At 42.9% G+C, this 13410-nt stretch overlaps 1 protein-coding gene across 2 annotated transcripts; it reads left to right on the plus strand.

Annotated features, from left to right (window-relative positions):
* The first annotated feature begins 71 nt into the window (after nucleotides 1–71).
* phax (phosphorylated adaptor for RNA export) lies at nucleotides 72–2301 on the plus strand. Of its 2 annotated transcripts, none has more exons than XM_026363724.1 (2): nucleotides 72–399; nucleotides 655–2301. In XM_026363724.1, exon 2 carries the CDS (start codon nucleotides 669–671, stop codon nucleotides 1905–1907), a length of 1239 nt encoding a protein of 412 aa, XP_026219509.1. In that variant the 5' UTR covers nucleotides 72–399; nucleotides 655–668; the 3' UTR covers nucleotides 1908–2301. The 2 variants fall into 2 exon arrangements, with proteins under 2 accessions (XP_026219509.1, XP_026219508.1); XM_026363723.1 differs by having other exon boundaries at nucleotides 74–478.
* Nucleotides 2302–13410: the final 11109 nt, after the last annotated feature.

Genomic DNA, 13410 nt, shown 5'->3' on the forward strand with positions numbered 1-13410 from the left:
AACTGTGCATCTAAAAAGTTGGAAAGTTTTCCAACAAGTTCAAACATGATGATATACACATATATAATGCATGTACGGCTTCTATACTAATATTGTCATAATGAAAAACATCTCACCTTAATTGTGAAAATAATAGAAATTAATTAAATGTACCTCTGTTGTTATAGTCATGTATATTAAATTAAATATATTACAATACTTGAAGTCTAGTTTCACACATTGTCATTGTACGAATGAAATAGGATCATTTCAGCGCTTTATCCGTCTTAGCCCTTGGTCACGTTTATTTTGAAATGGTCTGACAGCTGCAAAGCGGAAGTGTGGCTGTAGCTTAGCGCGAATTTTCTTCAGACGGTTTCTCAAGTTTGTCCATTGTCAACCACATCACAGCAGTTTGTAGTAAGTGGAAACGCCAAACAAGACTAAAATACGAATTCCTACAGAGCAGGGAATTATCTGCTGTGTCAGAAATTTGACGGTATGTGTCTTTTAACGCAGAGTTGTTCTAGCCAGGTTTAATATAAAGTTTCGTGGTATCGTTAGCTGCTAATGGTGTACAGTTAGCAAAGACAAGCTAATCGACGTTAGTGTTCTTAACCTTAACTTCAGCTCATGCATTAAAACATCAGTCAACAGCCATTATCTGTGCTGTAGCTTCCAGAAAAGAAATGGCGGATGGCGGAGATCTAATGGAGGGTGATCTGGAAGATGGAGAGATCTCCGGGTCCAGCTCGGACACTGAGATGGGATCTGCAGCAGGAGCAGCAGCCACACAAGCTCGATCCCAGGACCCTCCAGCTTTCAGCAGCCAGTCCTTCCAGAGCAGAGCTGCTGTTCAGCCCCCTGCTACAGCCTACCGCAGCATCGGTGGGACGGTGGAATCCAGCGACAGTGACCCGGATTCGTCGGACGAGGAGGCGGCCCTGTGGCGCAGGAAGCGTCAGAAAGTGTCCAACGCTCCCCAGCCACCTGCTTGCACCGGGCGGCCAGGACCGACCCCGTCTCTGACCTCCAGCGCACCGAGAGGCCACAAGGTGAACAACATCTGGGGCTCCGTGGTCCAGGAGCAGTGCCAGGATGCCATAACCGCAGAGCTGGGCATATTTGGCATGGAAGGTGAAGTTAGCATGTCCAGCAGAAACGTGGAGACTTATAACTTTGTCTTGGCTCGGAAGATAATGGAGAAGGAGAGAGAGATGGAGAGGCAGACGAAGGATGAGGGAGAGGTTGGCATGCTGGATGACCAGCTGGAGGAGTACATGAAGGGCCGGGGGTCAGGGGAGATTGCTGGAGTGGATGCAAAGAGGAAGAGACCAGCTAAAGAGAGACTGGGCCCTATAGCTGAAATGGACATCAAAGGCCGGTGTGAGATCACAGAGGATGATCCTGAGGATAAAGTGGCAGAGGAGATAGCATACAGGCTGCAGGAGCCTAAAACAGACCTTATTGAGCGTGTTGTTAAAGTTATTGGAACGAAAAAAGCCATAGAACTGCTTGGAGAGACCGCCACGCTGGAAGAAAGCGGCGGCGTGTACACCATGGACGGAAGCCGGCGACGAACACCAGGCGGGGTGTATCTCAACCTGCTGAAGAACACACCCAGCATCAGCAAGGCCCAGATCAGAAAGATATTCTTCGAGGAGCAACAGAAGGATTTCAAAAGCAAGAAGGCTGCTCAGAAGAGGAGGCGCCATGTGGTGGCCAAGAAGATGAAGCAGGCCATTGGCACACTGAACTTGCAGGAGCACGACGACGTCTCCAGGGAGACTTTCGCCAGTGATACCAACGAGGCCTTGGAGTCGCTGGAGGAGGCCGCAGAGGAGGAAGAGGAGCCCCAGGAGGAAGTGGCTGTGGGCACTGAGGAGGCAGCTGTGGTCTACAACTCGGCAGACCTGGAGGTCTTCTGAGGGTCTCCTGCTGTTTGACCTCCAGGACTAGGAGTGATTTAGACTAAATGAAAACACTTAAAGCACTGTATAAGGAATGAATGCAGAATCCTATCTGAGTGTCTGAGAGCCTATGTTAACAAAAATGCAGTCTTTGTTTGGAAAAGCATGGATACAGATATGTCAGCATATGTAATCTCACCACGTTAGTTTGATATGTGATGCAAATGGTTGCTTTCAAATCCAATCTTAAGTAATCAAAAGCTGTCGCAGCATGTTGGTTTAACAGTAACGAACTGTTGCTGACTCTCAAATGCTTTGTTATAATTTTCATTATGAGAGAAAAAGTTCTTGATTCATTTGTGTAACTGTATCTAAAATATAATTAAAGGTGACTCAGGTAAAATGAATACAAAAACAGTAAGTGGTTTGTGAGCTTGATCTTTCTTAATCTTCCTCATTAGAAAAATATTGACGGTTAACTTTTAATAAACTTTAGCTTTAGTCCCTGATATCCCAGAATATGCACTACTCCAATAAACTGTATGTAAGCATACATTATCGATAGCTGGTCATTTGGACTAGTATTGCAGTGAAGATGTTCATCCACAAGATGGCAGACACGTTACTTCCCAAAGGGACTAGATAAAGAAGTGAAATGGTTTACAGCATGTTATAAAAAGCAGCATTTATAAAGAAGTATGCCATTGAAGTTACAGCATAGAGTACACACTAAAGTTTACTCTGCATTAGAAAATAGACTGACCCAGGAATGAAGCAAGACAAAAATAGCACAAAGGTTGGAGTGATGCACTTGAGTACAATTGATTTCCACTTGATTGATCCTAAAATAGATAACAGCATAACACAGTATCATGTGACAAGATGAAGAAGAAGATACTGAGCTATAAGGGTCCAGTTACTAGTCTGACTAAAAATGATTTTGATTTGCAGGTTCAAAGGTCACTCATCCCTTTTTAATAATTTTTAATCTCAACTATTTATCCTGCATTTCTTAAAACAGTATAGATGAAGCAATTTGTGGGCAGCAACTGAAACAGAGGTTAAAAAGCCCAGCAACAGGTGGCCTGGTGTTTGATCACTGTCAGTAGATGATTCACTTTGCACGGCTCTGTCATTCTTTGTACAGTGTAAAATGCAGCTGTAATATACAGCAGGCACACAGTTAACAACCCAATATTTGCCTTACAAATCGAAGTTTTGTGTTTTTTTTTCCTCTTGAGCTGAACACACCTCCGTAAACAGACACGCCACGCTAAAACAGCTGCGTCTAAATCAAAGTAAAAGTATACAGTTGCCTCACACACACAGCTCCGGGGGAGAATGAAAGCCTTTAATGGTGGCAGTGGTGGATTTGTCAGCTGAAGCGCCTTGGAAATGATCATTATCTCTGCCACATGAAAGGCCCAACATTCTGGCAGAAATACATTTGATAATCCCAACACTTTCAGCTGTTTTTTTTTTTTTTTTTTTTTTTGTATTTGCTGGGGGACATGTCTTCTCTGATAAGCCATCACTGTGTACATCCTGATTCCACGCGGCAATTAGGCAAGCTGATAAAGGTTTCCAGAAGAAGGTGCTTGGAAACAGGTTGCTGCAGCTGAGTTTTGCTAATGCTTCGTCTGCTTATGCGCACGGTTTGTTTGGGTTTTTCTACCGATGAAGACGTAGAGAGTTTGTCATCCATATGACGCCAAACAGACTTGTATTGTTTGCTTAATGGTTAGGCGATCAAAGCAGAATTATCAAAGAAATGTGTGAGTCGCAGGAGGCGACTGATGTGCTGCCTTGTCTTATTCATGTGCAATTGTTACATGCAGTCTTTGGTCTCAGGACCTCTGTGTTTGTCACCTGGCAACGAACTTGTTGCCTGGATACAACACGCCATTTCTTATTATCATTGGATCACACACAGGACCTGAGTTGAAAGACTTATATCTTTGGATAGGGGGTGGGGGGGGGATGCTACAGGATGTCAGCATCCAGAAAGGTTGTCAAGAAACAGCACTCCAGCAAACAAAACGTCCATGTGGTGTTTGTTGAAACCTTGCATTATTTTTGACAGACACTACGGTTGTTGGAGCGTGCACGTCCACATTCACCGAGCTGTGTCATGTATGAATGGCTCAGATGATGAATTTAGAGGAAGCCATTCAAAGACCTTTTTTTTTTTTTCTTCCTCTGATGATCACAAGCAGAAATAAAAGGCAGTCTAAGTTTATCAGTGCACCCCTGCCGACCCATTACGGCTTGTGAGACAGATGCGAGAGCGCAACTGCGAATTAAACGATGGATGAGAGAGGCCGAGAGGTGGCAATTTCCCACGTCTGTGTCTCTCACAGCCACGTGCTCTGGCCAGAGGAACAGCAGCCAAAGGTGAGCTGGGTAACGTCACGGTCAGGACTGGTGAGAGAAGGCGGTGACTCATCTGTTTTAGCCCAAAACAAAGGTGACCCAGTTGGGAGGAGAACAGAGGTGATGGACCACGTTCAAGTGTGTCAGCCCCTGTGAAAAAAACCGTCACATGTTCCTTTTTAATGTCATTGAGAAACAGTTTGGTAAGAACTGAGCCAAAAGAAAAAACCGTCAAAGGTCACTGAAATAACTTGAAACTGACAAAAGTAATAATAAATAAAAATGTAGGAAAATGAGGAAGACTCCACTGATGAAAACTAATCATTCTGTTGAACCACAACTCAAAAGCAATTTGATTTTCATGAGTTCATTTTTAAAGTAAATCTTTATTTATTATTACTTTTGTCTGTTTCAAGTTATTTCAGTGACCTTTGATGGTTTTTCTTTCTTCAGCGGAAGGGTGCAAATAATTTCGTCCATATCTGAATGTTTTACATTAATTGTCATTTTTAATGAGGTAGCACCAATCTTTGGCCCGACTTCATTTGTGGCCCTCAACAGCACCTCTCAATGTAAAGCCTTACTTGTCCCATTTTGCCATCATATGTGTGAGGACTTTGTTCACATAACAACTGAGATGCTCTTTTAAAAAAAAACACTTCTGCTTCCCACTGTAGTGATGAAGAAGCCCAAATGATGTCGTAATCAAGTCAAACAAAGCATGAAATTGATGAAAGCCTGACAAGATATCCTCAGTCACTTCAAATAAAGTGGCATCCTCTGAAACCAAGCATGAAATTGATCATAGCGGCCAGTGGGTAAGAGAAAATAAGAACGTAAAACTGATGACTTCCCTATTGACAATAGGGGTGCCTCTCATGTGAGCTGAAACGATGACAGTAACCTGATTCTTCAACCTGAGAATCTGAAGTTAATGTTGCCATGTTGTCTGAATGGAGCAGCAGTGCTTCATGGTTTTCCTTTCACACCGTCCTTACTGAGCACTTTGGCATCTCCCAAAGCTTTCCCTTTTTAGTAACGTTCCTCACGGCTCCACGTGGGTGGCGTTTTTATTTTTATTATTTTTTTTAAAGTGGCGGTTAAGCGGCCAACTATGCCGGGACTATTTGTGACTGTATCCCTACAAAGCTGCAAGCGCGTGTGACGTAACTCCAATCAAAAGCTTGACCCAGATATTCAGACGCACGGTGGGATGTGGGATGACCTTTGGTAGAAACAAATTTGTTAAGAGATGACGAACCCAATGTGAGTGGTTTTTGGTGGGAGTAGCTCAGTGGGTAGAGAGAGCTATTTACACCATCAACGTTATTACGGCTGTTTTATCAGGACATAGTCTTTACTGCTGTACTTGTAATTTAACTGCTCCTTGATACAAATCATATATTATTTAAGATTATCATAATGTCCAACTTTTCTGCTGTGGCCATTTAATACTTATAGTGTCACCAATAGCAACTAATATTGGTGAGTGAGCCAGAACTCGACCTACAATGTGCCCATTCCAAGTATTTCAAGAAGTTCCTGTTAATATGTTTGGGTGCATTCAATTGAGAGAGGAAGGAAAACGTTAAATTAATTTCATGACTATGATGGCAAGTTTAATATTTTAATGTTAATGCTGTCATGAGAACTAATTGAAAGCTGTTGTTACACCTCTAATCATGTGTCATAGGGTTGGATTATGCTGAATGGTGTTTCTAATACTTTTTTCCTCCCCTAATTACCCACGCAATGGTAGAAATATTCAAAGCAACTCTGATTTTTTTTCAATCACATCAACACCGCCGCACATCAATCACTCTGTACCGGGCTGATTGTAAGGTAGTGCGCTTTCTTCCTCTCGTAACGTGTGTCTGTGTGCGGGTACGAGTGTGTGAGAGAGCTTCATGCGGTTATCTAAACACCACCCTTTGCGATCAAAGGTATAACACACACACACACACACACACACACACACACACATGCTCACTGCAGTGAAATATGAGGCACATGGACGCCTGTGGAACAGACATGTCAATGAATGGGAAAGCCTTGTCAAGTACACGGAGTGACAGATCGCCCTGAGAACACCATTAACCACCCAGTTTAGATCTGAATGAGGGATCATTTGCATACAAATAGTGTGTCTGTATGAATCAATGATGGATGAGCACGTCGATGGACTCCATATCTCTTTCCACTTTTTTCAGCATGAAGAACACACAACCAGGAAAATGAAATCACAAACGTTTCTACGCGGCAGAATGCTCTGTAAATAGGGCCAGAGGACTGCACATATCCCACGTAATAACTGCCTGATTAACCTCTTGGCCTTTTACAGCAAGCAACAAATGCTTTGAGGCTTAGACTTTGTCTATGGGTGAAAAACAAGCAATTGTGAATCTGAGAGAAGATGAAAAATAAATCAGAGCCATGGTGCAAATATTGGTCATAACCAGGACAACATGATTGTACATGAATTTATATTTTTTGAGCAACTGTATCCAGATGTTGAGCTTAAGTGAATCCTTTGACATATATTTTACTGAAGGCCTTTCCTGTAAGCTGACATCTCTCTTTACACGTTGGTCTTGGCTAAATGTTTTGCCTTGGACCAAGTGGCAGTGTCCTCAAACTGGATGGCAATCTCATTAATCTGCCGGCGTTTTTTTTTTTTTTGCCACCCCGCCATTCCTCCCCGGCCCTCTGATAATGGGTTTCTATTATGGCGACCAGTGTGTAATCGCTCAGACTCGGAGACCACTAGGATTGCTTTGTCCCACCGTGGCCCTGCTCTGGGCGCTGCACATGTCTCACATTTGTCTCCTGCATCAGTGAGAATGTAGGTCGCTGGCAGTGCACGCTGTGAGACGGCATGGAAAGGAAAAGTTCTTGACCTATAAAAGTAGAGCTGGTTCGTTTCGGTGACACGAACATATCATCAGGACTCTAACAACTGAAGTAGCCCCTTTTGCATGTGCCACAATGTTTATGTGCACCAAAAATTGGCTGACTAACATCCACCATTTCCTGTCAAAGGCTCCACTTTGACTCAATCACTTAGTGTGAGAGTAAAATCCTGCAACGTATCCTCTCATTAAATTACGGGTGTCCTTCAAGCATCAGGCCAAGAGATGTGTGGTGTGTCCTGACTCTCTCCGGACAGATTTAGAGAACAAAAGCTGAGGGGAGAAAGATAATGGAGGGGAAGTCTTGTCCAGCATGTCCGAGGGCGGTGATTGGTCGGTTAGTTTGCTGGGACACTGAGGGACATAAGAGACACAACATGCTGACTCTGTGTCAGATCAAACATGTAATTACTTTACACTAATTCAAAGTCCAGCTTAAGTACTGTATATGTGTCATGACTCAATGCCAATGCATCCAAAGACAATGAAGGTACTGCAGGCACTTCCACTCTCAGTATATATTGTTCCAGCCTTCACACTCACCTGTCAGCATTCTACAAACCTGCACCATGTGCCCTCACCTCCTAGTAGCACTCCATCTCCCGGCATCCCTGCTCATCCTCTACGACTTCCAGATCCTGTCCTACCACCACTCTTTCCTCTGCCACCGCTTCCTGGTCCCAGCCCCCATAAATCACAGTGAGCCCTAGCAGAAAATTAGGAATTTGCATATAGTTCATTTACTTTTTCTTGCAGCGGTATTTAGACGGCATTCAGAGCCCAATAAAGTCTCATTTTAATTTGAAGATTTAGATGTAGAAGGTTTTAACATCATTAAAAACATCAAGTATATTAGTACAACAGGTCTCTGGCAAGTAAAAAGTAACAAGTAAGTTAGTAATCCTAGTGTCCTTTAGTTGCAGCAACCCCATAATGCCAAGGGGGTGTGCATTTTGTACACATTAAGGACACATGTATCATCTCCAGGTCCAGTGGTCTTCCTCCAAACCTACAGTTCCTCATTAGTCCCAGAGAAGAGAGAGAAGCACCCACACTCCAGCTACATGTTCAACAAAATGAAGGAATCATTTTTCATATGAATTGCTCCTAATCTAAAGTATGCAAATCCTCTGTTTAACATTAATTGGCTCATTAAATCACTGCCAGCAGGCTGACAGAGGTGTGAGATTAATAAGCTCCATCTCTCTGCGATGTGGACAAATCCCCTCGGCCCCACTGGGGCCGCGGTGTAGGCTCGTCGCCGAGGGTCGCGAGACAGATGAAGAACGCTCACAAATGAAACCAACTTTTGAGAACGCTCATCTTGAATTAATCTGAGGTGTGAGGTCAGAGAAATATTGTTCTTTTCCTCAAATGAATCACTTGTCTCTGCTAAAAATAGCCCGTAGCACAGACACATCAGTCTACCAGGGAGCCAGATTAGCTGCTATATTAGTCACGGGGTTTCTACTACAGTCGCACAAGTGCCACTGATCTGCTTTTGTTTCTGTAAATGACTTAAAGCTCATAACAGTGAGCAGGAACACTGGATTTCTTTAAAGGGCGTACTTGTATTTCTGTGTGAGACATGACCTCAGCCCGAGACCACTAGGCCTGAGCCTAAAGAGCACGGTGCTTCACAGTGCTGCAACATTAATCTCAGTGTAAATGTACTTCTTTAAGTCCCACTTGGGTGCTTTCAAAATCTCTAGCATGTTTGTACACCGCGCTCCATTACCAGCATTCCACGCACGTATCACAGCGTGTTTTCGCATCGACATATTCGTGATGCATAAGCCATCAAAACACACAGCGTGAGGCAAGCAGGGAAAGTTTGGGAGGGAGAGTGTGCGACGGCCTGCTTGTGTACATCAAATAAGAGTATTTTAAAATCTGTTTTTCCTAGACATGGCCTGAAAAGTCGGTCAGCAGTTAGAAATGTGGAAACTTTATGGCTCAGTATATTTTACACCCCAAATTTAAGTGGTTGTGTGGACAAAATGCACATTTTGGGGACTTGAGTATTATGTTAGGACTCATTTGAAAAACTGTGAATGTGTCCTTTAAACACACCCCACGCTCACCCACATAACCACCTCTAGAATCAAGACAAGACAGTTGTAGTACAACTGGCGTTTGAAGTAAAATGAGCTTTGCTTGGCAGAAGATACTGTGACACAAAGAGTCCCCACACAACAATTGAGACACGGTTCTGGTTCTGGTTAAGGAGGGCATGTCTACACCCACAAATGACATCAAAATACTGTATAATATAGCCCCATGTGGAGATGCCATGCCTGCGTTGTGCTGTGCAGGTTGAAACTCGTGGTGCGGCGCTGCTGGCCTTGCAGCGCTGCGATTGGACATGCCTCCTTAAACCTGCCTCACTAATGTAGCCCCCTTTAGTCTCGAGAGTGGAGTGTAAAATCCAAAGTGACTGGAATTATGTAAAGTAACACACTACTGGCTTTTTATAGAAAGAGACCGCCTCCCGTCGGCATGGTAACTGGCCCGCCATGGATGGCCCTCCAGTTCTAGTGGTGTGAATCGAGGCAATCCTCCCTTCACTGAGCTTGCATGTGCGATTCTGGGCAATCGAGGTAGCGACAGAGAGGTGAATGAATTTGACTTAGGCTACGCAAAAGGCTAATTAACACACACACACACACACACACACACACACATTTTGCTTTCAGCCACTCATCTTTAAAAGCAGCCCCTCACTTCTCCTCTCCATCAGCAGCTCTGACGCTCTGCTCTTTGCGTGCAGCGTTAGGATTTGGCCTACTTCCTCCAGAGCATCACCTGTAAACATGTTTTTATTTCTACTTCCAACTAATGCAACTTCAAAAGCAGAGCCCTCTGCCACGTGGAAACGCTCATGTTGAAGCACGTGACCTACATTCGACTTGTTTTCCTTCTTAAACAAACTGCAATTGAATCAGCGTTGCCATGACGATAGGTAAATCTTTACTCACCTGAGACAGCTGTCTCCACGGAGGCCGACAAGAATCAACAATGAGAGAAAAACAAACAGTGGTTTGATTGGTACGTGGGGAGGCAAGCTTCAATGTGACGGAGACGCAGGGGACAAACTGAGCAACAGAGACAGATGTGATGTCTTCTGTTACCAGAACGCCGCTGTCAGGCCGTATTGTTACAAGAGGGAATAGTTAAGTATATGGTGTGAACTCAGTCTTCTCCTCTCTGTTGCATGTGTGTCTCTTTTTTGGAACTACCTGCCACATCAAAATGTCAGAGTCCCTTTTCTTTTTTAAGGCGCGGAATAATGGACGTCTCCTTTCTCTGACCCACTTTTCACGCTTTTATATTATATCTTTTTCAGCCAGTCTCAGTCTGAATGAGGAGATAATGTTGACACAGCAGCGGATGCTTGTCGAATACAGCTCCGTAATAGCTGGAGTCATTTGGAGGTGAACGGAGGCAGGGTCGCCGTCACAGTCGGCACAGGCTCGCTGCACATCATCTGGGAGACATCAAGAGGCAGAAATGAACTGTGTTGACAAGCTGTTCGCTCTCTTTCAGACTCTGCTGATTTGGCAGCAAGTGATGAACGTTACAGCTTCGATTTGTATCAGCACCGCTGCCAATCTGAAGACTTTGTGGATACCTGAAGAACAAACTAGTTTACCCCCTAACGCCTGAGTTCTGAGGTCAAAAGCCAGGGTGGAGTTTCTTCTTTTGATTGAGCTTATAAGCTTATAAACCAGGTTTGGTTTCAGAACTGTTACACCCATACTTTTTTGTTACTCTTGCAAAAAGGTTCCACCAACTAATGAAGCCCCAGCTACCAATACACTCGCCAGTTATCACCAACACATCACCAGCTCCAACACTAAAGACACTAAAGTGATGAACACAAGGGATGAATTGTTAATTCCAGCATAATGATATAGTCACAGATATGAAATGACCCACCCTGTATGAAAAGTACTTTTACTTGTGGTACTTTATGTACTTTTTGTGGTCAACTTTTACACCGTGGTATTACTACTTTTACTTAAGTAAATGATCAGAATACTTCTTGCACCAATAGAATTGCAATTGCACCTATATAGCCTATTGGACCTCTGTGATTGGACCCAACACAAAGTGATGACTAAGAAAACCAACAAACATCAAACATCTGTCAAGCTTTGATTAATTCTTTTCTCAGTCATCTAAATCTTAACCTTAACATTAAATCAGACCTGTACATATGGGCACAGATCTCAGTATGAGTACAATTTATAAAGGAGAACCTTGTCTATGCATTTCAAAATGTGTACTGTATTCATATATCTGTCGTTCTCCTTACACTTAGTTTCATGTCCCCTTTACTCAGTTGTAATATTTTCATCTTTTTTTTTTCCATCTCCTATTTGGCACCACTGCATGGTTAATGAACAGCGACGTGGATTATCACATAAACCACTAGTTACAACAGCTCATACGCTGATATTAACTCTGTAGATCTTCTGCTGCTGGCCCAGTCCTTCATCACCATGCTCAAGCAGTAATGTGAGAACAGTGAGCGGAGGCAGTCACCGTAACAGAGCGGCTGCTAAATGTTGTGAACCGAACAGTTATGGAGGATAATAATGATCTATGGAATGTGGTGCCCACATGGAAGCTCCAGGTAATGAAGACGAAAGATTTTAAAGGGCACCTTCACATGACGCCCACAGCGGGAAACATGCTGTAATGGAGCTAGATTGAGTAATAAAACAAAAGCTTGGAGGGACGGGGGCATTTGCAGCTGAAGAACAGCGTGTTGAGTGTTCTTCAGGGGAACAGCAGTTACTACAACTGAGGCAACAGCAAGAAAAACACAGACATCACAGCAGTGGGATGCACCAAGGAAAGAGCTGCTAGGGGTATTAATAGAAAATAATAAATACAGCATTACAGCAGTACTTCATCGTGTGATTAAGCTCATATAGGGCTAAATGATCAATTATTCATAATTTGAAAAAGTACAATTTCCAAATTACAACTATAATTACAACTATAATTAGAATTCAGAGTGTGTTCAGTTGCAGAAGGTTAAAGTTAAATTAAAGCTTAAAACTATGGGGTTGGTGTGTGGGAAGGAAATTTAGACAGATATTCATCTGTATGCAGATGACACTACTATTTGAAGAAAAGATTCACTATCATCAGTGGAAATTGTTTAGTAACACAATGAAATATAGTATCACATACTGTAGATGAAATATTTGAAATGTTTCTACATTGTTACATTACATTGATACAATATGCACCATAGGTCTTTTTTTTCCACATGGAAATTAGTCAGAAATAGCTTTAGAAGCCAGTCAGGACCCCACTAGATGACACTGACGTAGTGCAGCACAGTCAAGGAGAGGTTTCCTTCCTCTAATCACAAACAAAGTCACACAGCAAGATTAGATAATGCAATTACTTTGCACCCCACATAGAGCTCTTTCATACCCGGAGTCCGCTATCGGTGATCTTTTTGTCCTCACGGAGAGGACACATTATAATTGGAATCGTCCTTCCTAGTGACATTTAGAAGAGCCTTTTTTTCTTACCTGTTTGTTTTTGTGGGCCTAAGGTGGTCGTGTTGATTTTACCGACAAGCTTATAAGATTTGTAGGTTGAATCAGTGTTAAACCATCTGTAACCTGAGTCTGAATAGTATAACTGCATGATCAGAAATGATTCTAGACATTGAATTACAATTAAATGACTAATTCTACTGCTATAAAGTAATTTGACTGCATCCAACCAGACTTTAAAGTTTAGCCCCTGCTAGGGTTCTTTATACTTCGAATGTCAAGCAAATGAAAACTAAAAATGGCTTCACTGGAAAGCAAAGGACGGCGACTTTTTACCTCCCTTTCTGTCACTGAGAGATTTCTCACATGATTATTATTTCACAACTCGACTGAGTCACGAGCGACCCGTCTGATTCGATCCGTTTCCACTGGTCACTGACAGAGGTCAACAGAGGGCAGACAGATAAAGTGGTTGCTGAATAAATTTGTCACGAAGGAGAATTTTAATTCCTTAGACAGAATCAGAAACCTAACAGGGCATGACTTTTACAAGTTAGACCTCATGCTAGGGACTTAATGTACTCTTTGCTCTACATTGATTTACATCCTGCAAATGCATGCTTAATGAATGTGTGGACAACAGATTTTGGTAAGATCAGAACTCTGAGACACATATGGCTGAAATAAGCAGCAGAAAACATCATTGAGGCATCTGGA

The sequence above is a fragment of the Anabas testudineus genome, chromosome 23 (assembly GCF_900324465.2).
Source record: "Anabas testudineus chromosome 23, fAnaTes1.2, whole genome shotgun sequence".
Taxonomy (NCBI): domain Eukaryota; kingdom Metazoa; phylum Chordata; class Actinopteri; order Anabantiformes; family Anabantidae; genus Anabas; species Anabas testudineus.

What these genes read in the sequence shown, in the direction of transcription:
- phax (XM_026363724.1), top strand. Translation starts at nt 669, where the DNA reads ATGGCGGATGGCGGAGATCTAATGGAGGGTGATCTGGAAGATGGAGAG.